This window comes from Lampris incognitus, chromosome 15 (assembly GCF_029633865.1).
Source record: "Lampris incognitus isolate fLamInc1 chromosome 15, fLamInc1.hap2, whole genome shotgun sequence".
Taxonomy (NCBI): Eukaryota; Metazoa; Chordata; class Actinopteri; order Lampriformes; family Lampridae; genus Lampris; species Lampris incognitus.
Genome location: NC_079225.1, coordinates 29,343,011 through 29,369,806, shown reverse-complemented (window position 1 = coordinate 29,369,806; position 26,796 = coordinate 29,343,011). Strand labels below are relative to the sequence as shown.

The 26,796-nt window shown below is 42.4% G+C and overlaps 1 protein-coding gene across 1 annotated transcript; it reads left to right on the top strand.

The window, feature by feature from the left end:
* prpf39 (PRP39 pre-mRNA processing factor 39 homolog (yeast)) lies at window positions 1-26,335 on the top strand. Its single transcript, XM_056294322.1, has 15 exons — window positions 1-115; window positions 1,274-1,717; window positions 1,911-2,104; window positions 2,321-2,446; window positions 3,257-3,375; window positions 3,610-3,777; window positions 11,301-11,481; window positions 11,930-12,037; window positions 15,149-15,313; window positions 15,781-15,907; window positions 17,253-17,521; window positions 17,803-17,987; window positions 18,092-18,166; window positions 25,097-25,211; window positions 25,436-26,335. Exons 1-15 carry the CDS (start codon window positions 103-105, stop codon window positions 25,523-25,525), a joined length of 2,379 nt encoding a protein of 792 aa, XP_056150297.1. The 5' UTR covers window positions 1-102; the 3' UTR covers window positions 25,526-26,335.
* Window positions 26,336-26,796: the final 461 nt, after the last annotated feature.

Genomic DNA, 26,796 nt, shown 5'->3' with positions numbered 1-26,796 from the left:
GCGTGTAATCTTCCAAGTTGCTAAGAATGAGAGTTGAAGCGCGGATGTCGTCGGTTGAGTAAAGCAAGTGAAATAGCCACACGGTCGTTTGATCGAAGTTTAATGGAAAATACTGGTAAGAGTCTTTTGGTGAAGAAAAATATTGGAACTGGGTGACGTTCGTCTGACTTTGGTATCAAGCGAATGGCGAAAAACGCTAACCTACCCTAGCTAGCTTATGCTACCTAACGTGGTTGATAAAGTGGTACAGACTATTCACTGGAACGAAAGTAGTCCTTCAGGTCACATTGTAGGTAGCAACCGTTAGGTAAGATTGTAGAAAATCGAGGCTCGGTGTGTTATTTTCCCGCTTCTAACATTCATATTTAAAGTAATTAGAAGGGCACAGTTAGTTTGCCTTGTATAAACTAGTCAATCAAAATTCTAAGAAAAAACGAAGTCCATTTTAAATTTATTCGCCGGTTAGCATTTACGATGTTAGCCGATGTTAGCAGATGTAGTTCCACTACCACTAAATAGACGAAACTGTTGATTAGCAAAACAGCCTTTATGTTAGCCTAGCCAACATCGGGCCCAATTCCAAACCAGGTTCAATATGAGTCTGCACACACAGTTTCAGCCAGGGTCCGTAGTAGACTTACCAACTCCGAAAAGTTAATACATTGTTGAGGAATGTTAGTTTGAGTGTTAAGCCTTCGCACATTTTATGAAGTAATACACTTTAGCTTTTATCCGTTTATACCAGGGAAACGAGGAAGTGTCATGTTGCAGCAGCTGCTTACGTGAACTTGAGCTTTTTTTTCCAAATTTATGATGTTTCAATATCTCTGCCAGTTTTACCCGCCATAGAAATATTGAAGCTACAAAAATTGCATTTGTCGGAGTAGAATGTATGTTTAGCAAAACAGTTAAATTCATCTGCACTTAACTACAATATGAACATATTAATATGATGGCGATGGGTACTTTCTTCTCCTCTTTTTGTTACCTTTTGCCTATTGGAGACGTTTTGTCACCATCAAACACACCGCCATTAAATTTGATCATACAGTGACATTGTTAAAGCCTGTCACCCCATGAAGAGTATTTACCGAATTCTTGTGAGATCACTTGTTGGCAGATAATTGGTTTCTTGCTCCAGTCATGGAAAGTATTTATTTTTGTCTTAAGTACGTTTTGTGAACCTAATTTGGTTTTCTAATTCATCTATGAAGTGATATGTTGATGACTCTAAGCCATTTTTGCCTCTGTATTCAAACCTGCTTTTTAAAAGATCTGCACCTCTCTGATGAGCCCATGACGGGAATGCTGGACACGGACTCTCCCAACAGTGGTGACTCCCCCGCCATGGAGGGAGCTGGAGACGGCTTCTTGCCTGACCTTCCTGTCCTCACCCATGCTACTGAATGGTCTTTGGACCAGGTTCCTCCAGACACTCTCACCACAATCTTGCCCGAGGACCCAGATCTGCCTCAGGATGCTATGGAGCAACACCATCCAAACCAGCAACTGAATTCCACTGAGCTGGGTCCAGTGGAGCAGTTCCAGCTTGCCGGTGCTCGGCTGTTCCAAGAGGAGCAGCCGCCACTGCCTCCCCAACACACCGAGGAGGCCCAGCAGCCACCCATGCCTGACACAATATTGACCCCCGAGCCCCTGGAGGAGAGCCAGAAGATGGCTGTAGAGCCACAGGCTACAGAACAAAATGTTGTCGAAGGTAAATACTGCTATCTTTGGTAGTCACCATATATCTGGTAGGGATAAATGAAAATTGAATTAAATGCAAAGTTCGTCCACTTAGATAGGACAGGAATTTTGACGCTAACAACAAACCAAACTAAACAACAGGAAGCTTCAGCTACTTTACTACTTCATGTGCTACTTGTTACTACTTCATGTGCTACTCGCAGGTGACATAGTGGTAAAGCAGATTGCAGAAGATGGCATGGAGTTTGAGGATGTGTCCAAGGAGGAGCCACAGGAGCCAGCCCCTCCTGCAGAGCCAGAGCTCCCCACTGAGTTTGAAAAGCTCTTTAAAGGCTGTGAGGAGAACCCAGAAGACTTCAATGGTTGGGTCTACTTGCTGCAGTATGTGGAGCAAGAGGTGATTGCCAATTAGACAGATAATTCAAAATAAAATTTGTATCGCTAAAAAAAGAGAGCAAAGGGTAAAAACAAATCTCTTGTAGGCTAATGAAGTATCTTTCTATAATGTATATATTTTTGAAATAAAGTATAGAATCAATACTCACTAAGTTGATATGTGGAAAGAGGAACAGTCTTTTTTATTTAGATTGTGTTGCTTCCACTTTTTCCGCAGAACAACCTTGTTGGGGTGAGAAAGGCATTTGATGTGTTTTTCCTCCGCTATCCCTATTGCTATGGCTACTGGAAGAAATATGCAGACATAGAAAAGAAGCATGGCAACATACAGGTTGCAGAAGAGGTAACAAATGTCATGAAATTATCAGGGAATGGTTATCTTTCTATGCATGCCTAGATCCAAAGTGCCCATTTGTTGATTTCCTTTCTCTTTATTTGATGTGTCAGTGATCTGAAGACCATGTGCCTATAATTCCTTCATATGCCTATATTTCACTCAAGTTAAACCCGCTTCCCAGAAAATCTGCTTTCCTTTTTTTTTTCTATCCCCCCTTTTTCTCCGCAATTGTATCCGGCCAATTACCCCACTCCTCCGAGCTGTCCCGGTCGCTGCTCCTCTGCCGTGCCCGGGGAGGGCTGCAGACTACCACATGCTTCCTCTAATACATGTGGAGTCGCCAGCCTCTTCTTTTCACCTGACAGTGAGGAGTTTCGCTTAGGGGACGTAGCGTGTGGCAGGATTACGCTATTCCCCCCCAGTTCCCCCTACCCCCTGAACAGGCACCCCGACCGACCAGAGGAGGCGCTAGTGCAGCAAACAGGATACATACCCACATCCGGCTTCCCGCCCACAGACACGGCCAATTGTGTCTGTAGGGACACTTGACCAAGCCGGAGATAACGTGGGGATTCGAACTGGCGATCCCCATGTTGGTAGGCAACGGAATAGACCACCATGCCACCCGGACGCCCAAAATCAATGCTTATCTGAAACAAACAGTAATGATTTATGCTTAAGATCTGTTATAATAAGATAATGGCTGCTGGCTGCTCTATCCAGACATAGCCATTCCTACAACTGACATTTTGATTAATGCAGTTAGCCACTGACTGTTGTTTATGTTTTTTGTTTTTTTTTTCCAACCGTCCCAAGGTGTACAGACGAGGCTTGCAGGCTATCCCTCTCAGTGTGGACCTTTGGCTGCATTACCTGACCTTCATCAAAGAGAATGCAGACCCTAGCGACCCGGAAACAGAGGGGCGCATTCGAGCGTAAGTAAAAGACTTGGTTGTTTTTCTCTCAGTTGTGTCTCCCTCCCTCCCACCTGCCGTTACATTACTCTGTGGCTATTTCAGACTTGTAATTTCCATGTTTGTGCAATAAAGGAATTGAAAACAAATGTCAGCTTATGCAGCCATTTTTGGAACAACCCAGGTCGTGCTAGAGTTTAGTGATACTTGGATAAATTATGTATCAAATTTTTGTTCTTATTTTTTCCCCCTCAGTGCTTATGAACACGCAGTGCTTGCAGCGGGTACAGACTTTCGCTCTGACCGGCTCTGGGAGGCCTACACAAACTGGGAGACAGAGCAGCAGAAATTGGCTAATGTCACTGCCATCTATGACCGAATCTTGGGCATCCCAACCCAACTGTATTCACAGCACTTCCAGAGGTAAGGGAATAGGATGAAAACCCTGGACATGGTGACCTTGAATTTTATGTATGATTTTTTTTTTCTACAGCTATTATTTTCTGTAGATGTGTTCTCTTTACTCAAAAAAACTATTAATCTGCCTATTTGTTGCATTTACTACCAAGAAATAATTTCCCTTGAATATCAGTTTTGATGCCAAATGATTAAAGATCTAATAAGATATGAGTGGTACGGGGCGCCCCGGTGGCTCACCTGGTAGAGCGCATACCACGCAGCGGCCTGGATTCGAATCCAGCGCAGGCCCTTTGCTGCATGTCATCCCCTTTCTCTCTCGAGTCTCGACTATTGCTATCAAATAAAGGAAGAAAATGCCAAAAAATAATCTTCAAGAAAAATAGATATGAGTAGTATACACTGATGAGCCAAAACATTTTGAACACTTGCCTAATATTCTGTTGGTCCTCCGTGTACTGCCAAAACCACACCGACCAGCCGAGGCATGGACTCTGATGTGTACTGTGGTATCTGGCACCAAAACATTAGCAGCAGATCCTTCAAGTCCTGTAGGTTGTGAGTTGGGGTTGCCGTGGATCGGACTTGTCGGTCCAGCACATCCCACAGATGCTCAGTCGGATTGAGATCTGGAGAATTTGTAAGCCAGGGCAACATCTTGAACACTTCATCATGTTCCTCAAACTGTGCCTGAACAAGTGTGTAGTGTGGCAGGGCACATTATCCTGCTGAAAGAGGCCACTGCCATCAGGGAATACTATTGCCATGAAGGGGTGTACCTGGTCTGCAATGATGTTTACGTCGGTGTCAAATTGACATCCACATAAATGGCCAGACCCAGGGTTTCCCAGCAGAACATTGCCCAGAGCATCACACTCCCTCCACTGGCTTGTCGTCTTCCCCACAGTGCATCCTGGTACCATCACTTCCACAGGTAAACAGCACACACATATGTGACTATCCTACTACTACACATGCATGCTCATCCACATGATCTAAAAGAAAACGGAATTCATCAGACCAGGCAACCTTCTTCCACTGCTCCAAGGTCCAGTTCCAACGCTTAGGTGCCCAAGGCGCTTTTGATGGTGGACAGGGATCATAATGGGCACTCTTGACTGGTCTGCAGCTACGCAGCAGGTTTGATGCAGTGTGTTGTGACACATTCCTCCCGTAACCATCATTAAAATTTTCTGTGACGTGTGCCACAGTAGACCTTATGTCGGTTCGGACCAGACAGGATAGGCTTTGTTGCCCTCTTGCATTGATCAGCCTTGGGCACCCAACACCCTGTCACTGGGTTGTGGTTTGTCCCTCCTCAGACTAACGTCGGTCAGTGGTTACTCACCACTGCTGACTGCGAGCACCCCACAAACCTTGCCATTTCAGAGATGCTCTGACCCAGTCATCTGGCCATAACAATTTTGTCCTTGTCAAAGTCACTCAGGTCTTTACTCCTGTCCATTTCTCCTGCATCCAACATGTTGACTATGAGAATTGATTGTTTGCTTACCATCTAATCTACCCAGAACTTGACATGTGCCCTTGTTTGGAGATTATCATTATTCGGTTCACCTGTGAATGGTCATAATGTATTAGCTCATCAGTGTACCGTATTTCCCGGACGATAAGTCGCTGTTTTTTTACTCGTCTGGCTGGTCCTGCAACTTACATTTCAAAGTTACTTATACAGTGTAATTTTGTTGGACGAATACACTGCATTTCAACTAAGGCCATTAGATGGCACTGTTTAACCAGCACTAACCATGGGGTGGCACGGTGGCCCAGTGGTTAGCATTGTCGCCTCGCAGCAAGAAGGTCCTGGATTCTAACCCCGGGGTTATCCAACCTTGGGGATCATCCCAGGTCGTCCTCTGTGTGGAGTTTGCATGTTCTCCCCGTGTCTGCGTGGGTTTCCTCTGGGTGCTCCCGTTTCCTCCCACAGTCCAAAGACATGTAGGTCAGGTGAATCAGCCATACTAAATTATCCCTAGGTGTGTGTGTGTGTGTGTGTGAGGGGGGGGGCTGTGATGGACTAGGGGCCTGTACAGGGTGTCTACCCGCCTGCTGCCCAATGACTACTGGGATAGGCTCCAGCATCCCCGTGACCCTGTGATAAGCGGTTCGGATAATGGATGGCTGGAATACACTGCATTTCAACTAAGGCCATTAGATGGCACTGTTTAACCACTGTTTAACGCTAGAACGACCGGGAGTTCACTCCTACCTAAAATAACTAAATGACCAAAAATAACCAAATGACGGCCGGTTTTTAAACTCTATATTCTGTCAAGATAAATACCCAATTGACATATTAATGTATTGTAAATATTAGTATGTCTGTTAAGAAACGACTGACACCAAAATTAAAATTTTTCACAAATATAATACTAATTTTAAACAATTTAAATTTCAGAGAGACATGGTCGAACTTGAATAGCAAAATAGAAAAAGTGAAAATATTACCTGAAAAACAAAATGGAAAACGCATATTGCTAATCTAACAAACATAGCAAGGCTTATAAAATGTGAAATGTAAAAAAAGAACTGAAAATAATTATTGAAACAGTCCCAAACAACGACCAGAACTTAAAAACTACTAGAACGACCATGAGGGCCCACGGTTTTTAAACTCTATATTCTGTCAAGATAAATATCCAACTGAAATATTAATGCATTGCATATTTTAGTATGTCTCTTCAGAAACGACTGACACCAAAATTAACATTTTAACAACTTTAATACTATTTTTCAAACAATTTAAAATCGCCGCTGTCCAACGCCAGTAAATACTGCAATGCCTCGTTGGTAGTCAGGGTGCGTCTGAAACGGTGCCTGTAACCAGACATATTGGCAATAATAAAAAATCAAGTTTAGACTATTACTCTGCACTGGAGAACACTACTGTGTTTCTAAGATAGAGCAATGAACTTTGCGAAGGAAATGATGCGACCAACACACATTGTAAATAGTGACGTGACATGCACGATGAGGTGCAAATTACGTGCTGTCATTTTGACGGCTCGTGGTTGTTTTAGGTAGATCTTATCATAACTTGTTTTTTGTGTGCAATTGATCTAAAGCTCATTTTAATGCAAATGTATGCAATTGTAGAAGCACTCACGAAGTGGCAGGTCTGTAAAAGAAAAGGGAAAAGAACTGGAGTTGGTCCCCAGGCACAGCGTCAAGGTGGCAGCCCCCTGCTCCTACCTACACAGATCACAGCTAAGATGGGTTAATTTGCTGTAACTGAATTTCCGCAAGGGAATAATAAAGGAAACTTCATAATAATTCATCATAAATCTTATGATTCAATTGAAAATACTGTACTAGAGGACTGCGTTGGGAATGCAAATCTCGCGTGAGCAGTCGATTTTAACTTTGCTGTGGGCGGTCACAAAATAAACTGCAGGTCCCAGGATTTAGCTAGCGTTAACCAGAAGTATGGCGTCAACAAATGAAGCTGATAAGAAGATCAGAGCAGTCATTACAATACAAGGAAAGCAAGGCATTTCTGACATTTGAAAAAATTTCTCAGTTGTGACTGACAAAGATAGAAACGAACTGGACGTTGTTGGTTACAACAAATGTGCAAAAGTATTGATCCACAACAGGCAAAGATCTGGTACCTCTGGGTTAAGGCGACATACCTGCTTTGTTCTCCCTGGTCAAAGTAAGTTCTCCTTCAAAGATAAAGCACTTCTGCCTAAACATATTAAACAAGATACTACCGAGAAATGTGCCGCACTTTGCTGTAGAGACTGTTTGACTTCGTTGCCGGGAAAGGCTTTGTTACGGTGACTCTGAAGTGCAAATCACAACAGCATTTCAGAAAACGGCCCTGAGGGGCAAAACACAATGACATTTTAGATTACTGAAAGGGTAGGACCATAGACTGTAGGTAGGACAGCACTTCTTGTTTGTGATTGGACAGAATCCTAGCCCATCAATGTCATTTCCTGTTTCTGTTGTGTACTACTCTCACCAGTGTCCTTGCACAAATTTTGAATTTAGTTTGCAAGTATGGAAGAGGAGATTGAGTTTATACAGGAATATTTTAAGAAAGGACATTCATATGATGTAATTCTGGATATGCTTTCAACATATCATGGCATTAAAATGTCCCGGTCAACCCTGAAATCACGTTTGAAAGAATTAGTATTGAGGAGACGGGGTGGCTACTCTTCAACAGGTGACATCAGAAGGCCCATTTTATCAGAGCTGCGCGGATCTGGACAGCTGTTTGGATACAGACAGAACTATGTGGTTGACTTTAAAGCAGAAACATGGCCTCTATGTTAAAAGGGAGAGACGGTAATGCAAATGCTTCTTGAACTGAAACCATGCGGAACCTTGTCGCTGACACGTCGTAGGTTTACTAGACACGCGTACTATTCTATGGGTCAAAATTACTTGTCATGTAGACGGCTATGACAAAACCGTTTGGCATTGCGATATCTGGCTGTATTGATGGGTTCTCCCGCAGAATCACGTGGTTCAAATGTGGACCAACAAACAACAACCCCGAAGTAATAAAAAACAACATTATTGACTGTATTAAGTTAATAATTAGCTAGCTTGAGATGAGCTAAATGTAGGCCAGCCTAGTATTTTTAAATAGGGCTCACTCCGATAATCCTTGAGCTAACTGGTGACTATTTTACTCATCCGAAGTCATTCAAATGCAGGAAATCAGTTCGCTACGTCTCCTCAGTCCTAATTCTTTCAAACGTCCTTTCAGGGTTGGCCGGGACATTTTAATGCCATGATACGTTGAAACATAACCAGAATTACATCATATGAATGTCCTTTCTAAAAATGTTCCCATATAAGCTCAATCTCCTCTTCCATACTTGTAAACTAAATTCAAAATTCATGCAAGGACACTGGTGAGAGTAGTACGCAACAGAAACAGGAAATGACATTGATGGGCTAGGAGTCTGTCGAATCACACACAGTCTATGGTCCTGCCCTTTCCGTAATCTGAAATGTCGTTGTGTTTTGCCCCTCAGGGCCATTTTCTGAAATTGCTGTTGTGATATGCACTTCAGGGCCACCGTGCTTTGTTGACAAAGAATACATAGAATCGAAAGCCTTACTTGTCATTGTGCTGAATACAACGCTGATCAGTGCATTAAAAGACACAGGGAAACAAAGCAAAATAAAACAACCTCAGCAAAACAAACAACCACAGCTAACAACACATATTCTAAAATAAGTAAAATAAAAAAATGCTATTTATTTTTGCCCTAAACTAAGTGTATTGCACTATTGCACCCGTATGAATGTAATTATGCACTAGAACATAATTTCACTACATTTTCACCGACAGGTATGCGTCTCTTTATTAATACTACATAGTAAAATAAAGAAATTTCCCTGCGGGACAGGAGAAGACACAAAATCAATGGAACTCTATTGTGCAGGTGTGAATGGTCAGAATGTTTGCAGGTGCGGACGTGAGTGGACACACACAACATTGCGAGAGTGGGCGGTAATGGTCAGAAATCCAGCGGGAGTGGGTTTAAGAAAACAGTCCCATGCAGGGCTCTACACTGTACCGCCATATACAGTGGCTTGCAAAAGTATTCATACCCCTTGAACTTTTCCACATTTTGTCATGTTACAACCACAAACATAAATATATTTTATTGGAATTTTATGTGAAAGACCAACACAAAGTGGCACACAATTGTGAAGTACAAAGAAAATTATACATGATTAAAAAAATGTTTACAAATAAAAAACTGAAAAGCGCGGTGCACAAAAGTATTCAGCCCCCTTTTCTCTGCGTGCAACCAATTGCCTTCAGAAGTTGCCTGATGATTGCTGAATGATCGAATGTTGACCTAATGACTAAATAGAGTCAACCTGTGTGTAATCTAATCTCGGTACAAATACAGCTGTTCTGTGACGGCCTCAGAGGTTTGTTAAGAGAATATTGGGGAGCAAACCGCATCATGAAGTCCAAGGAACACACCAGACAGGACAGGGATAAAGTTGTGGAGAAGTTTAAAGCAGGGTTAGGCTATAAAAAGATTTCCCAAGCTTTGAACATCTCACGGAGCACTGTTCAATCCATCATCCGGGAATGGAAAGAGTATGGCACAACTGCAAACCTACCAAGACACGGCCGTCCACCTAAACTTACAGGCCGAACAAGGAGAGCGCTGATCAGAGATGCAGCCAAGAGGCCCATGGTGACTCTGGACGAACTGCAGAGAGCCACAGCTCGGATGGGGGAATCTGTCCACAGGACAACTATTGGTCGTGCACTGCACAAATCTGGCCTTTATGGAAGAGTGGCAAGAAGAAAGCCATTGTTAAAAGAAAACCATAAGAAGTCCCGTTTGCAGTTTGCCAGAAGCCATGTGGGGGACACAGCAAACATGTGGAAGAAGGTGCTCTGGTCAGATGAGACCAAAATTGAACTTTTTGGCCTAAATGCAAAACGCTATGTGTGGCAGAAAACTAACACTGCACATCACTCTGAACACACCATCCCCACTGTCAAACATGGTGGTGGCAGCATCATGCTCTGGGGGTGCTTCTCTTCAGCAGGGACAGGGAAGATGGTCAGAGTTGATGGGAAGATGGTTGGAGCCAAATACAGGGCAATCGTGGAAGAAACCTATTGGAGTCTGCAAAAGACTTGAGACTGGGGCGGAGGCTCACCTTCCAGCAGGACAACGACCCTAAACATAAAGCCAGGGCTACAAGGGAATGGTTTAAAACAAAACATATTCATGTGTTAGAATGGCCCAGTCAAAGTCCAGACCTAAATCCAATTGAGAATCTGTGGCAAGATCTGAAAACTGCCATTCACAAATGCCCTCCATCTAATCTGACTGAGCTTTTTTGCAAAGCAGAATGGGCAAAAACTTCAGTCTCTAGATGTGCAAAACTGGTAGAGACATACCCCAAAAGACTTGCAGCTGAAATTGCAGCAAAAGGCGGTTCCACAAAGTATTGACTCAGGGGGGCTGAATACTTTTGCATGCCGCACTTTTCAGTTTTTTATTTGTAAAATTTTTTTTTAACTCATGTATAATTTTCTTTGCACTTCACAATTGTGTGCCACTTTGTGTTGGTCTTTCACACAAAATTCCAATAAAATATGTTTGTGGTCGAAATGTGACAAAATGTGGAAAAGTTCAAGGGGTATGAATACTTTTGCAAGCCACTGTAAATGTGACTTATACACTCAAGCTACTATATATGTTTTTTTTTCTTCCCCTCGCAACAACACACTTTTTGCTGAGACTTATATTCCAGTGCGAGTTGTAGTCCAGGAAATACAGTGGTTATTCAAAAGACTGGATGCCTCTCTGCTTGGCGTGCCCCATTGGAAAATTCCAGTGAACTGGCTGTCATCTTTTTTGACTTGGCTGTCATGTGATGAACATTTTATCAACTAGTTGTGATGAGCTTCACCCATCTGACACAATTTTCATTTAATTTCCTTGGTGCATTGTTCTGAGTCAGCAAATTTTTTGGAAAATGGTACATAGCAGTTGTTATCTTGGCAGGTTTAAAGACCATGTGCAGAACAACAACCCTAAATACTTCCTGTCTGAAGAGGAGTTTGTTCAGCTGAGGGTGGAACTCTCCAAAGCCAGCACAGCAGCTGCAGTTGGTGAGGATGAAGAGATGCCTGCTCCTGAGGAAGAGCTACCCCCTGGTACAGAGGACCTGCTGGACCCTGCCAAGGTACAAACTAGTTCCCAATTCCTGTCGGGGGAATGTTCACAAACATACGGCTGGCAGGGTTTAGGAGGTGCTTGCCTATTCTTCCATGGAGAAAGAGGGCTAGAGAAAGAAATCTGTTCAGGTTTGAAGAGGTGTCTTTCCGTCAGCAGCCAAGCCAATGAATGCCAGGGGGATTCAAGTTGGTATCCAGTCAGGGAATCGGCTAAAAGTGGGTCAGGAGCGACCATGGCCAAATGACCCCAGCACCTGCACCCAGAGCTGGCCAAAGGCTGATATGCAGGGTACATACATACCTGCCCCTCCACAGGCTTCTTGTCTCTGGCAAGCTCATGGTGATGTAAATCCTTGGCAGCAGGACTTGCAGTTTTCAGCTTAAGTGGAGAATGTGATACGGTAAGACGGTACATGAGGGTGTTAACCATGTCTTGTGTCTTGTGTTCTGATATAGAGGGTGACAGAGATTGAGAATATGCGCCACAAGGTGATTGAGGCCCGGCAGGAATTATTCAACCACAATGAACATGAAGTCAGCAAGCGCTGGGCATTTGAGGAGGGGGTAAGTTCTCACGTTTTCTCCTTTCCAAAAAGTGTGAATCGCTGTTGTGATCTGAAATTAGGAAGTGGCTGGCTAATTATTGGCAATTGATGCACATTTTCAGGAACTGGTGGATGTTGATAGGATCCCTTCTTAAACCTGGTTCTAAACAGGAACCCTTTTAAATTGGTGAAACCCTGCATTTTAAGTTTTATCTGTTCCACCATTTGTACAGGAGAAATCAGGAAATGAGACTTGCGTAGCAGCAAATACGGTTTTCAAAGAATTTTTGGGAATGTCGCAATCCATGATGTTGCCACTGTGTTTTGGAACCTGTCTTTTAGCTAAAGGCAGGGCTGTGTGCTTTTACACAACTTGAGAGGTGTTTGCATCATCATGGGTCTAAAGCCATGCTTTTATGTGTGGTTAAACTTTACTCAAGTCAACAACAACAGTGCTTGTTGCCACAAGTGTAATAAAACCTTTGCCAAGTAAGAGAGGGAATATGAGCAGCTTATCCGAACATCTGTTGACCAACCATAACAAATCTGCAAAAATTTGCATTTTTGGACTGCTACACTGACACTCCATCCCTTACAGTCTTTCTCGTCCACTGCATCTTTCTTGTCCACTGCAGGTATACCTTGTCGGAGCCATAGATACAGAGTTTGTCATACTAATAATGAATTATTACAAACAGGCTAATAAATGAAAGCAAACAGCTAAGATAATTGTTTAATTGGAAATATATTTAAAAAAATCTGGTAACTTTTGGTAATCTGGTAACTTTTCTGGTAACTTAGTGTGGCATTATGTAACCGTCTGTCTTGTACCACCTTTGCGCTTTTTGTAATATCCTGCTGTCTTTGCACAATGAATGTCAAAAGTATTTTTTTCCAAGATAATTAAACTTTTTATCAAAAGGTTTCCTTTTATATATATATATATATATATATATATATATATATATATATATGTATGTATGTATGTATGTATGTATGTTACGGGTAATGTGAAAAAAACGGTTGATGTGCAAACTACCCGGTTAATGTGCAGATTACCCGCCAGAACGGGTTATCTGCACATTAACCGGGTAGTCTGCACACTACTCGCTTGGGCGGTTAATGTGGATGGAACGAACCACATTATCCACATTAACTGGGTAGTCTGAACACTACCCGTTTGGTGGTTAATGTGGATGGAACGAACCTGCAACTCATCTTTTTACGATATTTTGATATTTAAATCAGCAATAGGCCTTTAGCCTAATGACTCATGAAGTGAGGCCATCTGAGGAATCACAAGTTGTGGTAAATGAAAGAACAGACGTTGGCGATATCATTCTGTCTTTAGATCAACGTTTTCCCCCACTTGTATAACTAGGCTATTAGCATCAAAGAACACAGAAATGAGCCCTCCTCGCTCTCTATCTGATCCCTGATATGAAAGAATAGCCTACAGATTTGACCGTTTGTAGGCTACTAGTAGGATATTAGCCAGGTGAGGGAGGGGAGCGGGCACATTTTTGTCTTTTTTGGTGGTTGTGTAAAAGTGCATCTGAAAGGTATCGCCTGTTCGTTAATTTTTCTTGCCTGATTGGCAGACAGGAATTGCATTTTGACATTTTTTTGCTGCTTCTGCTCCTACATACTGGGCTTATAAAACGAATTTCGTTCTGTTTTCATATCATCTAGTCTTAGTATTTTTCCCCGCCAGTACCCTCTTCCATAAAGTTTTATTTACCAGTCTGTCCACGGAGTGATTGCCATTTCGGATTGGTTGAATGACGCATGTCTCCAGTGAGAGTAGGCTATAGCAGCCTGATGGGAGATGGCTGAGACTGATATTTCTTTTCAGCCTTGTCAAATTTGTAGGCTATTCATTCATATCAGGGATCAGATAGAGAGCAAGGAGGGCTCATTTTTGTGTTCTTTGATGCTAATAGCCTAGTTATGCAAGTGGGGGAAAACGTTGATCTAAAGACAGAATGATATCGCCAACGTCTGTTCTTTCATTTACCACAACTTGTGATTCCTCAGATGGCCTCACCTCATGAGTCATTAGGCTAAAGGCCTATTGCTGATTTAAATATCAAAATATCGTAAAAAGATGAGTTGCAGGTTCGTTCCATCCACATTAACCATCCAAACGGGTGGTGTGCACCCTACCCGGTTAATGTGGATAATGTGGTTCGTTCTATCCACATTAACCGCCCAAGCGGGTAGTGTGCAGACTACCTGGTTAATGTGCAGATAACCCGTTCTGGCGGGTAATCTGCACATTAACCGCCCCGTTGGGTAATCTGCACATTAACTGGGTAGTTTGCACATTAACCGTTTTTTTCACATTACCCGTAACATATACCCGTAACATATATATATATATATATATATATATATATATATATATATATATATATATATAAGACTTTGTTAAAAGAAACACTCAACAGTAGGGAAAGTGCTCAACAAATTAGGAGCAAAATAATCCAGTGAGTCAAGTAAATTCTTTGAGACCGTAAAAGCCTGTTTCATGCCATAAGCAATCATCACCTGTCAATAATTTATTGCTGGGTGATGATTGCTTATGGCATGAAACAGGCTTTTACTTTCTCTTAAAGAATTTACTTGTCTCACTGTGTGTGTGTGTGTGTGTGTGTGAGAGAGAGAGAGAGAGAGAGAGATGGTATGATATATATATAATATGTAATATATAATTATATAATATAAAAGCTCAGGCCATGTGATGGCCTGGCAGCCTGTCCAGGGTGTCTCCCTGCCTGTCACCCAATGACTATTGGGATAGGCTCCAGCATCCCCGCGACCCTAAGAGCAGGATAAGCGGTTTGGATGATGAGTGGATGGATGGATGGTAACTTCTTGTCGACTGTCAAGCTGAGGCTGCAACCACCATGACTCAGCCCACCCTTCCATTTACCACTGGCCCAAGCCAAGTCCAAATTCCCTTTATGCTAGCAGCTACTGCAGAAAATCATAAACCAATATCTTTTGTTCTTTGTAAATTATTTTTTTTTTTGTGGAAAATACTCAAAAAGGACTGATAAGTTGATCAATAAAATTCAAACAATTGCCATCCCTAATTTTTTTGGTATGGAATATTTTGTCTTTTCAGATTAAGAGACCCTACTTCCATGTCAAAGCCCTAGAGAAGACCCAGCTGAACAACTGGAAGGAATACTTGGACTTTGAGATTGAAAATGGGACACCTGAGCGAGTGGTCGTTCTCTTTGAGCGATGCCTCATCGCATGTGCGCTCTATGAAGATTTCTGGATCAAGGTAACCTGACCCTTAACCTCTCCCTCACTCTTACCAAACCCCCTGCACTTCCCCATCAACGATGATATCACATCGACACAGTAAATCGTCCTGCACTCTTTGCGTGTAACGTTGATATGTGACTGTATCTGTTGTATTAGGGGATGGCCAGCTTGCCACACAAGATTTGACTGCAGCATTTGCCAACTACTACGTTGCATCTTCTCCGTCTCCCACTACCTTACAGAAACTTATCTAATTGGTTCCATGAAGGTGCTGATGGGTTTACACAGAAAATTTCTAAAAACGATCTTGTCAATGAAGAAATTCACTGGTTCTGTCCACTGGGGAGGGGGAAAAATTAGGTTTAATCTCTCTTTCTCTCTCTCTCTCTCTCTCTCTCTGTCTCTCTCTCTGTCTCTCTCTTTCTCTCTCTTTCTCTCTCTCTCTCTTTCTCTTTCTCTCTCTCCATGTGTTTTTCACCCAAGTATGCAAAATATTTAGAAGGCTACAGCATCGAGGGTGTGAGACATGTCTATAAGAAAGCGTGCACCATTCATTTGCCCAAGAAACCAGCCATCCACCTGCTGTGGGCAGCCTTTGAGGAGCAGCAGGGTGAGCAGCACACTCGTTTACAGCAGCGTGCAAACAGAAAACAATGAGTCTATGGGTTTGTTGCATACTGAGCTGTTTGTGGGGAAAGAAATATTGCCTCATTAGGGAAAATAAGAAAAAGGGGTTTTCAGATGTATATTTTGTCGTGTGTGTGTGTGTGTGTGTGTGTGTGTGTGTGTAGACACACACACTTTTTAAAAAATATATATTAGGCACCTATCTCAGCTGATGAATTGATACAACTTATGTGCCTAAAACAAGGGTGTGGTAGAGTTGGGGTGGTGGAGCATATTAACCCTTGTGTTGTCTTGCCTTCATTAGACCTCTAAATTAAAGCAACTTAATTTAATGTTAAACCCCAAATCTATTTTGCACGAAGAAACAACCTGTCATTCATCACAAACTTTGTGACTATCACAGTTTTCCCTCTTCACAGTACAGAAAGACTGCATTTAATCATTGGACACACTTGTTTTAATAGGATCGAACATGATCCAAAAATGACCCTAAGACAATCTTAGTACCCTAGTGGAGTACAGCTTTCATGGAAATGTGAACAAAAACAATGTTTCACTTTTTATAATGTTGGGGTCACTCTTGGAAAAGTCATCAATTTTCAGGTTGAAAAAAGATCATTTACCTGATCCAAAAACCTGTTTATAAAATTCCAAGTCAAACATGACCCTAAGACAATCTTCCATGAATCTTCTAGGTCAAACATGACCCTAAGACAATCTTCCATGAACAAAAATAATGTTTCACTTTTTCTAATGTTGGGGTCACTCTAGAAAAGTCATAAAATTTCAGGTTGAAAAAATATAATTTAGTCTTTTCTCTGCTGTTAATACTGTTATGGGCCTTTTTGACTCATAAGACAACAGAAGAGTTAAAAAAAAAAGAAGGGAGCTTCCATTTGGATACTTAGACAGACATACAGGAGGAACACGCACATGCCTATGTTGTCTGTGCACATTGGCATGAGCAGTTGAGCCTCTGCAAGTGCTTTTTTAAAATTTATATTTTTCTTTGTATTTTTTGAATAGAATACTCGTCTAATGCTGGACATTGACTTTTATCCAGCTAAGTCTATAAAACAAAGAAATAACTGATTAATTGATTATTCAAATTGTTGTTAGGAGTAGCACCAGGGATCACGCTTTAGCTTCAGAGAGCATGAAATGTGGCCTTCAGTCTATTCACTTGAATGGATTAAATAGTCCCAGGCTGATACCACATAAAAATCAGTAGTGCTGCAGATTTTTTGGTTAAAAAAAAAAACCCCCAAAAAAACAAAGAACAGGTCCCTTCTCATGATATGAGTTTGTTGTTCGCTTTCCCCCCTCAGGTAACGTTGAGGAGGCTCGAGGCATCCTTAAAGAGCTGGAGGAGGCAGTCCCGTCCTTGGCCATGGTTCGCCTGCGTAGGGTCAGCCTTGAGCGTCGCCATGGTAACCTGGAGGAGGCAGAGGCTCTGCTGAGGGAAGCCATGGCGTCTGCGAAGAATGTGAGCGAGACATCATTCTATGCTGTGAAACTGGCTAGGCAGCTGCTGAAGGTGCAGAGGAGCCTCAGCAAGGCCAGGAAGGTGCTGCTGGATGCCATAGAGAAGGACCAGGTGAGAGCTAGAGTTTTTAATGATGTCCATGAAGGAGTGAGAAGTTGAATTGCAGAACTTGCAGGGGGAAAAAAGCTGCTGTGGAGATATGTGATTGATTATTGAGACCGGTTTTTCATACCGTAACAATTTATTTGCATGGTTATTCTTGCCATTTGCCAGAGTGGTGCTCCAATTAGGAAAAAAAAAACAATAAATGAATTGAAAATGAAGTGACTTCTTAACCTGGCTTACATGTTAAGAATATGAAATACTTATTCATTTTTAATGTGGCCCTGTAGACAAGTCCAAAGCTTTATCTGAACCTACTTGAACTGGAGTACAGTGGAGACGTACAGCAGAACGAGGTGGACATCTTGGCATGCTTTGACCGAGCCCTGAACAGCTCACTTCCTCTTGAGTCCCGCCTCCTCTTCTCCCAGCGCAAGGTTGAGTTCCTTGAGGACTTTGGTGATGATATCAATGTGTGAGTTCCATGTTTTGTGAGTCACTTGAGGAGATGTTGGTCATTAACTTTATTTACAAGGCTATCTTGTTTTGTCACTGTTGACAGTTCATTGTTTTACACAGGCTTGTGAAGGCATATGAGGAACATCAGAAACTTAAGAAGGAGAATGAGTCAACAAAGAGGAAAGCGGAGAATGGGTAAGACTAGGTTGGAAAGTTGGAACAAGAATTTGAATAATCGAACATGATGGAACACATTGGCTTTTGATAAATATTTTTCTCTAATGATAGCTGTTGAGTTGCAAAAATTGGTAGTTGTTTTACTTGTTTTCAATGTTTCACACAAGCTTCTATAGCAGGGGTGGGGAACCTTTTTCCTATCAAGGGCCATTTCAGTTTTTATAACATCCTTTGAGGGCCATACAAAATTGTTGAATCAAAATTTATCTCAATTTTATTAATATTTTAACATTAATAATGAACTTAAATTGACATGCTTTTTATTGGTCAAACTTCACATTTACCTCTAATGCAGTGGATGGAGCTGCTTCTCTTGGGTGAGACGTCAGATGGTAGTGATGATGATGCTATGGTTTTCCAGGTTTGGGTCAGTCAGGTTTGAGTGGAACCAAGTCTTTGCAAGAGTCAGTTTTGAAGAGCACTGTTCACAGCAGTAGGTTGTCCCAAACAGAGATGCAAATGTCAGTGTGTGTCTCCTCAGAATGGGTAAAATTCTCAGAACGTTCATACAGATTATAGAACTTGAGCAGAGGGAGGTTGTTGTGCCTAGCCTAGAGCTTGTCGTTGCTTGACAGCTCAATGATTTCATGTTGTAAGTTGTCAGGCACATCAGCTGGTTCCACAGTAAATGGCGTAACAAATATGTTAAATTCCTTTTGTTTACTTTTCATGTCCTGATCCTCTCGCCAAGTGCCTGAAAGTGTTTTGCACACTCGGCAGCATATTCAAATGTCATAGCAGGCTTTTGTTCTTGCAGAGTAGAAAAATACACAGTGTTACCCCTTTCCATTTACACTTGCCACGGTTTTAATTTCACTTCAAATGATTTCACATTTGAAAGTGGAGAGCTTAGAAGCTGGTTGGGACCTTGGAGCTTGACGTTCAACTCTGCGAGGTACTTGGTAATGTCCACCATGAAGGCCAAATCACACAACCACTTGCTATCACTGAGTTCCACGACAGGTTTTCCCTTTATCTCCATGAGTTGTTTTACTTCTTCCCTCTGTTTGTAAAACCATTTGAGCATATTTGCATGACTCGGCCATCGCACTTCACTGGTAAACCAGATCTCTTTACCCTGATTCAAGCTCACTCAGTCGAACTGGCAGCTGTTAAGTCCTCTGCCTTTGATAAAATTAATGGTGGAAACAACAGTTTTCATTACATTGTTGAGCTTCAGGGAATGTGCACACAGACTGTCTTGATGTGTGATACAGTGGCATTTAACTAAATCACTTGGTACAAGACTGAGATGACTAATTTCTTTTTTGACCAATGCAGTTAATCCTTTTTGCGGGCCAACCATGGCTGGGGCTCTATCTGTTCTAAGGCCACTTTTCAAATGGTAGTTCAAATTTGTTCATCGCCAAAACAATTTACTCAAACAAATCCTCACCTTTGGTAGTGCTATGCATGGCTTGCAAGGACAGCAATTCCTCCCTCGTATCAAACTCGGCAGTAATCCCATGCACAAAAATGGCCAGTTTGGTGTTATTTGTTATGTCTGTTGTTTCATCGCAGCCCAGAGAGAAAAATTGGAAATTTCTTGCATGTCCTTCAGTGTTTTTCAAATATCTTGTACCATATCAGTAATCCGCTCTGTGACGATTCTTCGAAACAGACCAATAGTTACGAACAATTTTACTTTGTCCTGTGCTAGCAGGACAAACTAAGGACAAACTATTAGCTCACTTGACACAAAACTTGCCTATATAACATTGTCTCTGTCAGAATGCAGTCATGTGAAAGCTGCTTTTTGGGCACCTAAACTCAGCCAAAGAGCGTCAACTTTATCCAAACGCATTTGTCCTTGCTATTCATCCAGTTTAGCATGTTTCGAGCTGTAATGATGCTCCAGATTGGCCTTTTTCATTACTGTGAGCGCGTCCCCACAAACTAGGCAACACTGATTTGCCTTTAACTTCCAAAAAAAAAAAAATCTCTTGGAAAGCGTGACATTCTGCATCTACTTTTCTTTTCTTGACAGTCGCCATGCTGCATGTGAGCGACGATACATACATGCGTCTTTACCCTGAATTGGACCCTGACAGACATACAGCTGGAAGGGACCAACCAGAAGGATATGTTAACTATTTTATTTTATCTCACAAAAAAGTAGTTGCTGTCTAGAGAATTTTTTTTTTTTGTATTTATGAATTGCCTCGTGCTGGACGTCCCACACCCATATTCTGTAGGGTGTGCTTACTCTTTGGAAGTTAATTGTTGGAACTGCATAGTTCCAACTAGGGATGGGTATCGTTAAGGTTTTAACGGTACTATTACTCTTACCTTGATGTTGTCCTTATCCTTAACTTAATATGTTAGTAATTCCTTTGTGTGGAGTTTGCATGTTTTTCCCGTGTGTCTGTGTGGGTTTCCTTCAGGTGCTCCAGTTTCCTCCCACAGTCCAAAGACATGTAGGTCAAGTGACTCGGACTTAGGGATGGGTACCGTTCACATTTGAACCGATATGGTACCGGTACTTGGAATTCGGTACCGGTACGCAACGGTACCTTTTTTCGGTACTTGTAATTTCATTCTTAATTTAACACATTTACTGCCGCAGGATCTCTGCTTGTTGGCTCGCTAACGCCGCCTGCTGGCCCGTTAGGTTATCCACAGAGACCTGGAGGGGCTGGACCCGAGTCTGGAGATCCCTCACAGCGACAGAGGCCGCCTCTAGCTGCCGGATGTGGGAGTTGGTCAGTTGGACCTGTTCGATGAGAGCTGCTCGAACCGGACTGGTCGGTACGCTCTCTGTGCCGGCTAGGGTCATCATGGCCAGTTCGTCCTGTTAGGGTTTGTGGGAGACCCCAAGCGCGCGACACCAGGCAGAGGTAGAGTTCGCCAAAAACTGGCGTACTTTATTAATAGTTCATACAAAGGTCAACACGGAAGGACAAGGAGCAACTAGGAAGCAGGAAACCCAAAAATGAACCGAAATGTCCCTTTAAGGTCCACCAAAAAAAAACAACACACGGCAACGAAAAGAGCACAGTAATCCGCTTCGCGGGTCGTCCCAACAAACAGAGAAAACGATAAGTCCACGGGCTGAGATGAACTCGGAGAGAATACACATGGAGGGAAGAGTGACCACCTCACCGAGAAGGTTACGGCACGAACTGGCAACGGGCGCCGGGAGACCAGCAAACTTAAGCCCAGCCCTGACAAACTGATTGGCTGCCGGCGCGGGGTGGGCGAGCCGTAACAACGTTGGTGCTAACGTTAGCTTCTTTAGCTTTATCAAAGATGTAGGTACACTCTTCAGCATGTAAATACATTCTGTGCTTCACCAAGTGTTCCCTCAGGTTTGAGGTATTGCCATGGCCAGCCTTGCATGCTTGGTGACATATATTGCATCGAGCTTTGTCTTGGTCGATTTGAGTAAAGTGTAGCCATACTTTAGACCGCTTGCGAGACGCCATCGCTAATCTGTGTGTGAAAGCATCCGGTCAATTTTCAAAATAATACCCGATTGTTTTTTTTTTTAATCTTTATTACACAATTACCGAAATTAGGTACCGTTTCACTTTATTTGAATAGGTACTCGGTAGTACCGACCTAATTCGGTCGGTACCTAAAAAGTACCGAATATCGGTACCCATCCCTACTCGGACTTACTAAATTGTCCCTAGGTGTGAATGTGTCTGCCCTGTGACGGACTGGTGACCTATCCAGGGTATTTTCGCTGCCTTCCGCCCAATCACTGCTGGGATAGGCTCCAGCACCCCGCGACCCTGATTAGGGTAAGCGGCTTGGAAAATGGTTGGATGGATGGAAGTACTACTCTTACCGATACTGCTTATTGATCCAGTACTTTTAACGGTACTCTTATCGGTTATTTTTCTAGGAGAAAAATCCGTTCAGTTCTCTCCGCCATTGTCACTAGGAGCAGGCTCTCGGCGTGTGTGTGTGTGTCAGAAGGAGGAGGTGTTTGTCAGAGAGTACGTGAAATCGGCGCAGGATAGGAGTGTGATAAGGTTTTGGGTTTTTTTTTTTATTTTTTTTTTTAGTATTTTTTAGGCATTTTCTGCTTTATTTTTTTTAACGATGACCGTAGAGAGAGACGGGAAAGGTGGGGGGGGTGTGACATGCAGCAAAGGGCCCGGGCCGGATTCGAACCCAGGCTGCTGCGGTAACGACTCAGCCTTATGTGGTACAAACTCTACCAGGTGAGCCACCGGGGCGCACCCGGGGGTGTGATAAGATTTAACTGAAATTAGTTACTTTAGTTTACTTTTATTAGGTTAGTTTTAGCATGCGTGTTTTTGTGCGTGCACACACGTGTCTGAGAGGAGCTGGCCCCGCCCCTCGGCTCGCACATACGACAGACTCTGAGAGAGAGAGAGCTCTCTTCTGCATTGGGAATAGCAAAAATGCATCACAGACAAACCCATCCCTAGTTCAACAATGTTGGAACCGTAAACGTTTGCTATGCCCAAAGCGACTTCCCAAGTTTTGCCCCTAGTGGCAGAGGGGCAAAAGTTGTTGTTGTCAGCCATTGTCCTCGCAACTTCATCACCATGAGGACACTCTGGGGTACGGGCCATAGACTTTGTTCACGATACAGACAGCATTTGTGAACATAGCCAATACTATATGGTATTACTCCTGACTAGGGCTGTTCCCTATTATTCAGATATTCGTTCGTTCGGTAGGTTTTTGAACTTAATTTTAATGTTAGGATAGGTCACTGTGGGTGCAACAGGGTTATCAAATCACTCCCATAAAATCAGTCTCATAAAATTATTAACCATTAGTTTTGGTGTTCAGTAGTTATAATTGAACCATTCAAGTTGATGGAATAATCAGTGTTACACCAATTGGAGTACTTAACTTGGCAGAGAATGGCTCCAGTGAGTACTGTCACAAAACAGGCAGGACAACGGCTTACTTGTATGGAAACAATTGATTAAAAAAATCAAATAAAAAAAAATTGACTAATACTAATCAGTTACAATCACTAATCGAGCAGCAAGTGATGATCAAGGCAGAAAAGGTGATGAGGTGGTGAGGTTGTGCAAATGTTTTGTGTGTTGGCGTGTGTGTGTCTGCACTGAAAGGAGTGCATGTGGGAGTGTGTGTGTGTGCGTGTGCGTGCGTGTGTGTGTGGGTGCTGCCATGCAGCGAGGCAATGGCACCAAAAAGAACAGAGGGTTGTGTGTGTTGTGTATGTGTTCTTGTGTATATGTGCACGTGCTGCCGTGCACTGGAGAGAGGTGGGTGCGTGTGCACATGCAGGCGTGCGTGTGTGCCAGAAGGAGGAGGTGTTTGTCAGAGAGGCTGTGCGAAATTGCGCAGGATAGGAGTGTGACAGAGACAAAGAGGGTTTAGGGAGGAAGAGAGCAGCGCGTGCGCAGTCTACCAGAAACAGTTTTGGAAACAAAGAAAACAAGATGAAAGTAGCAAATGAACAAAAAGTAGACAGTCTGTCTTGCAAACTGGATCTGTGCGCAACTGAATAGAAAATGGCTTCAAACAATAGTACTTCACTAAAGTAACAAGGGAAGATTCAAACAAAAGGAAAAATTAAAGGAAAAAATCAAAACTAACATCTCGGCCTATGTAACACTTCTTACTTGAATCACACTGTGTATCTAGAGCACGGATGATTTCAACTAACACTTCTAACGTGAGATCATTAGACTAACTCTGCCGCTAAACCCCCAAGGCTAAATCTTTCCCAAAGGCCAGCCGTACTTGACATTGCTCTTCCGAGTCCTTGTTGTCCAATGAACAGTGTGAGGTGCGAGTTTGGGAAAACAATTTCTTTTCCTGCAGTCAGCTGAGACTGACAGTCGCTTAGATGAGTGATGAAACATTTCTCCCACTAAATGTTGTGTCCAGGTGAACTGATTCAACTTTCTGGGAGTTTCTTTTCCTGGTTGTCCGGCGTCAAAGCGCAGCTCTACGGCAAAACAATCTTTTCTTTCACACAGCTCGCCAGCTGGAAGATCTTCGATGCTCCGTCGGTCATCGGATGGTCTCAAAGGAGTCCTAAGTTACAATTGCTTCAACATTTAGGAAATGAAAAGGTATCCGGTCACCTTCTGTTTCTGCGGAAACTGGGACTTGCAGGAAAGGTTAACCGGTAATCACAGCCGATTAGCAGTTGAACAAGACTAGGTTATCTTCCAATAAAACTGGGGCCAGCAGTAATGTGAAGACACGTGATCCTTTGTTCTTCTGCAGGAGAGCATATTTTGCTTGTGGGTGCATGGTCCACAGCAAGAGGGGGTGAATTTCAATTCTGCTGCCGTTTTAAGGGTGAAATTGTTTCACCGAATACAGTATTATTGTAACCAATATTATTGCAGTGTAAGGCGAGATGGTGGGTGGAGATCAACTTCGCTGTTGATCAGGGAGTTATGGGTATTGTAGTCCATGGGCAGCGCCAGCACCGACATCACTTCTTTTTTCTTCTTTCTGCAGAGCCACTTCAGCAGTTGATGTTTATTGAGCTGTTCTGGTGAATTTTCTCTCCCCACCAGGATTTCAGTCTCCTCCTTCATCCATTAACAACCTCTGCTGCTGTGTAGGCTGCAGTAGGCTTGATTTCTTTTTTTCAGTTCTCTGCTGTTCTCTTTCATTAAAATAAACTGTTTTCAGAATAATTTAGCTCATTTGGATGTCTTTAATAGACTCACTTGCAGGATTTATTGATAAAGATGCTATCTTCGGCAGAGAATATGGTCCCTTCTTCAAATGCACGAATAATTAAAATATTAATGTAGGTGAAATTGAATCTGATTACGCATTCTGATCTCTGCATTCTTAAAACACTGTTCCAGAATTCATTTAATAACAATGACAAAGTTGAAAGTCAGCATGTTTTTTTTCTTCCCCAGTTTTATTTACATGTGATTGACTCACAACTTGTTTCCACAGCTCACAAGAACCAGACAGTAAGAGGCAGCGTGTGGATGACAGCTCATCAGGCACAGGACAGATGATGCCAGACATGCAGGCCAACAACTCTGCATACAATTACAGCTGGTACCAGGTATGCCCAGTGTGTGCTCCTCAGATATGAATTGAACCCAAACTTACCTTCATTTTCACCTCATTTCACAAACTAACATTTCTGGTCATTTTTATGGCCATCACTTGGCATTCCTCCTGTGAAGTATTTGTTAAAGTTAAATCGTGCTCTAATAAATGACAGCAATGCACTTTCTTACAAGCTGCTGTCAATATGGCTAACTTCTATTTCTGTCCTCTTTCCAGCAACAGTACAACAATTGGGGACAAAACTCTTGGGGGCAGTATAACCAGTATGCCCAGTATAATCAATACTACCCGCCTCCTCCTACATGATGGACAGAATACATACGTGAAGATGATGGTGAAGAAAACATCCCTCTTCCTGCCTAAACCTGATTGAGATGTCCTATGTTTGATCATTGTTATATTGTTTCCAGACCAATAACGGCTATGTTCATCATCTCCCTTTGACTGACTGCTTTTGTGTCTTTAATGCATGTTTGTTGAAGTGCGAATTTATTTTCCATCTGTCAACTCATGAGTTGGCTGGTTTAGTTTGATCTCTCTTTGAGGACTTGTGTTAAAGATTTAGATTTGTAAAGGAGGCATGTGGATGTATTGAGGCCCCTGCTTTTGCTTTTCAGGCAGATTTTAATATTGCAGGGTTTTGTTTCCAGAAACAAAAATGAAGTTACTCTTTTTTTATTTTGACTTAATTTCATAATAAAGAGATTGATATCACACTATGTATTCCCTTATTTCATATAATTCCTTGATAGTTGAAAGATTGCGACGTTGGTCTGTTATACAACGAAGGGAATGACGAAGAAATACATTTTGTTAGACCATTTTGTGTGTCTGTATCTCGGCCCTGTAGTGGCCTGGTGGCCTGTTCAGGGTGTCTCCCCGCCTGCCGCCCAGTGACTGCCGGGTTAGGCTCCAGCGACCCTGAGCAGGATAAGCGGTTTGGATAATGGATGGATGGATGAATGGCATTGCAGTACGGTGCAGTGCTCATAACTTCACTGAGGGGCCTGTACAGGTGTCAGGAATTAGGGTGTGTGTGCACATTGGTAGTAAAAGGTGTACATTAAGTCAATATGTTATACAAGCACATACCGAACTGGCATGTCCATCATTTGTAGTCAAAGCACCATTTTGTGCTCATTGGAAAGTCTGAATAAAAGGTGCTGACATGATCAATCATTCATAAATTTGGGCTAAGACGGGTCGGCAGCCTTAACTATCAAAAGAGCCATTTTTGGCCAAAAAGAATGTATGGAACCAGAAAACATTTGAGCCTTATAATTAAGGTAACACGGCCTAAAAAGTCTAAATTAGCCTATGATCATTACTAATGGGTCTAAAAGCATTCGTTAAAGTTTTTACGACATGTGGCTACTCTGCAGTGGGCTATTTATTTGGTACTTAAACTACATTTCCGTCACAATATGTTTGGTTGCATGTATGAAATTATAGAACTACAATAAAGAAGAAAACTTCATATTTTGTTATTTTTATTTGGAGATACTATTACCAACAAAACACAAAGCTGAACCTAAGTTCAGTGCGAGGTAATCCTTTTTTTTCTTCCTCAGCCACGT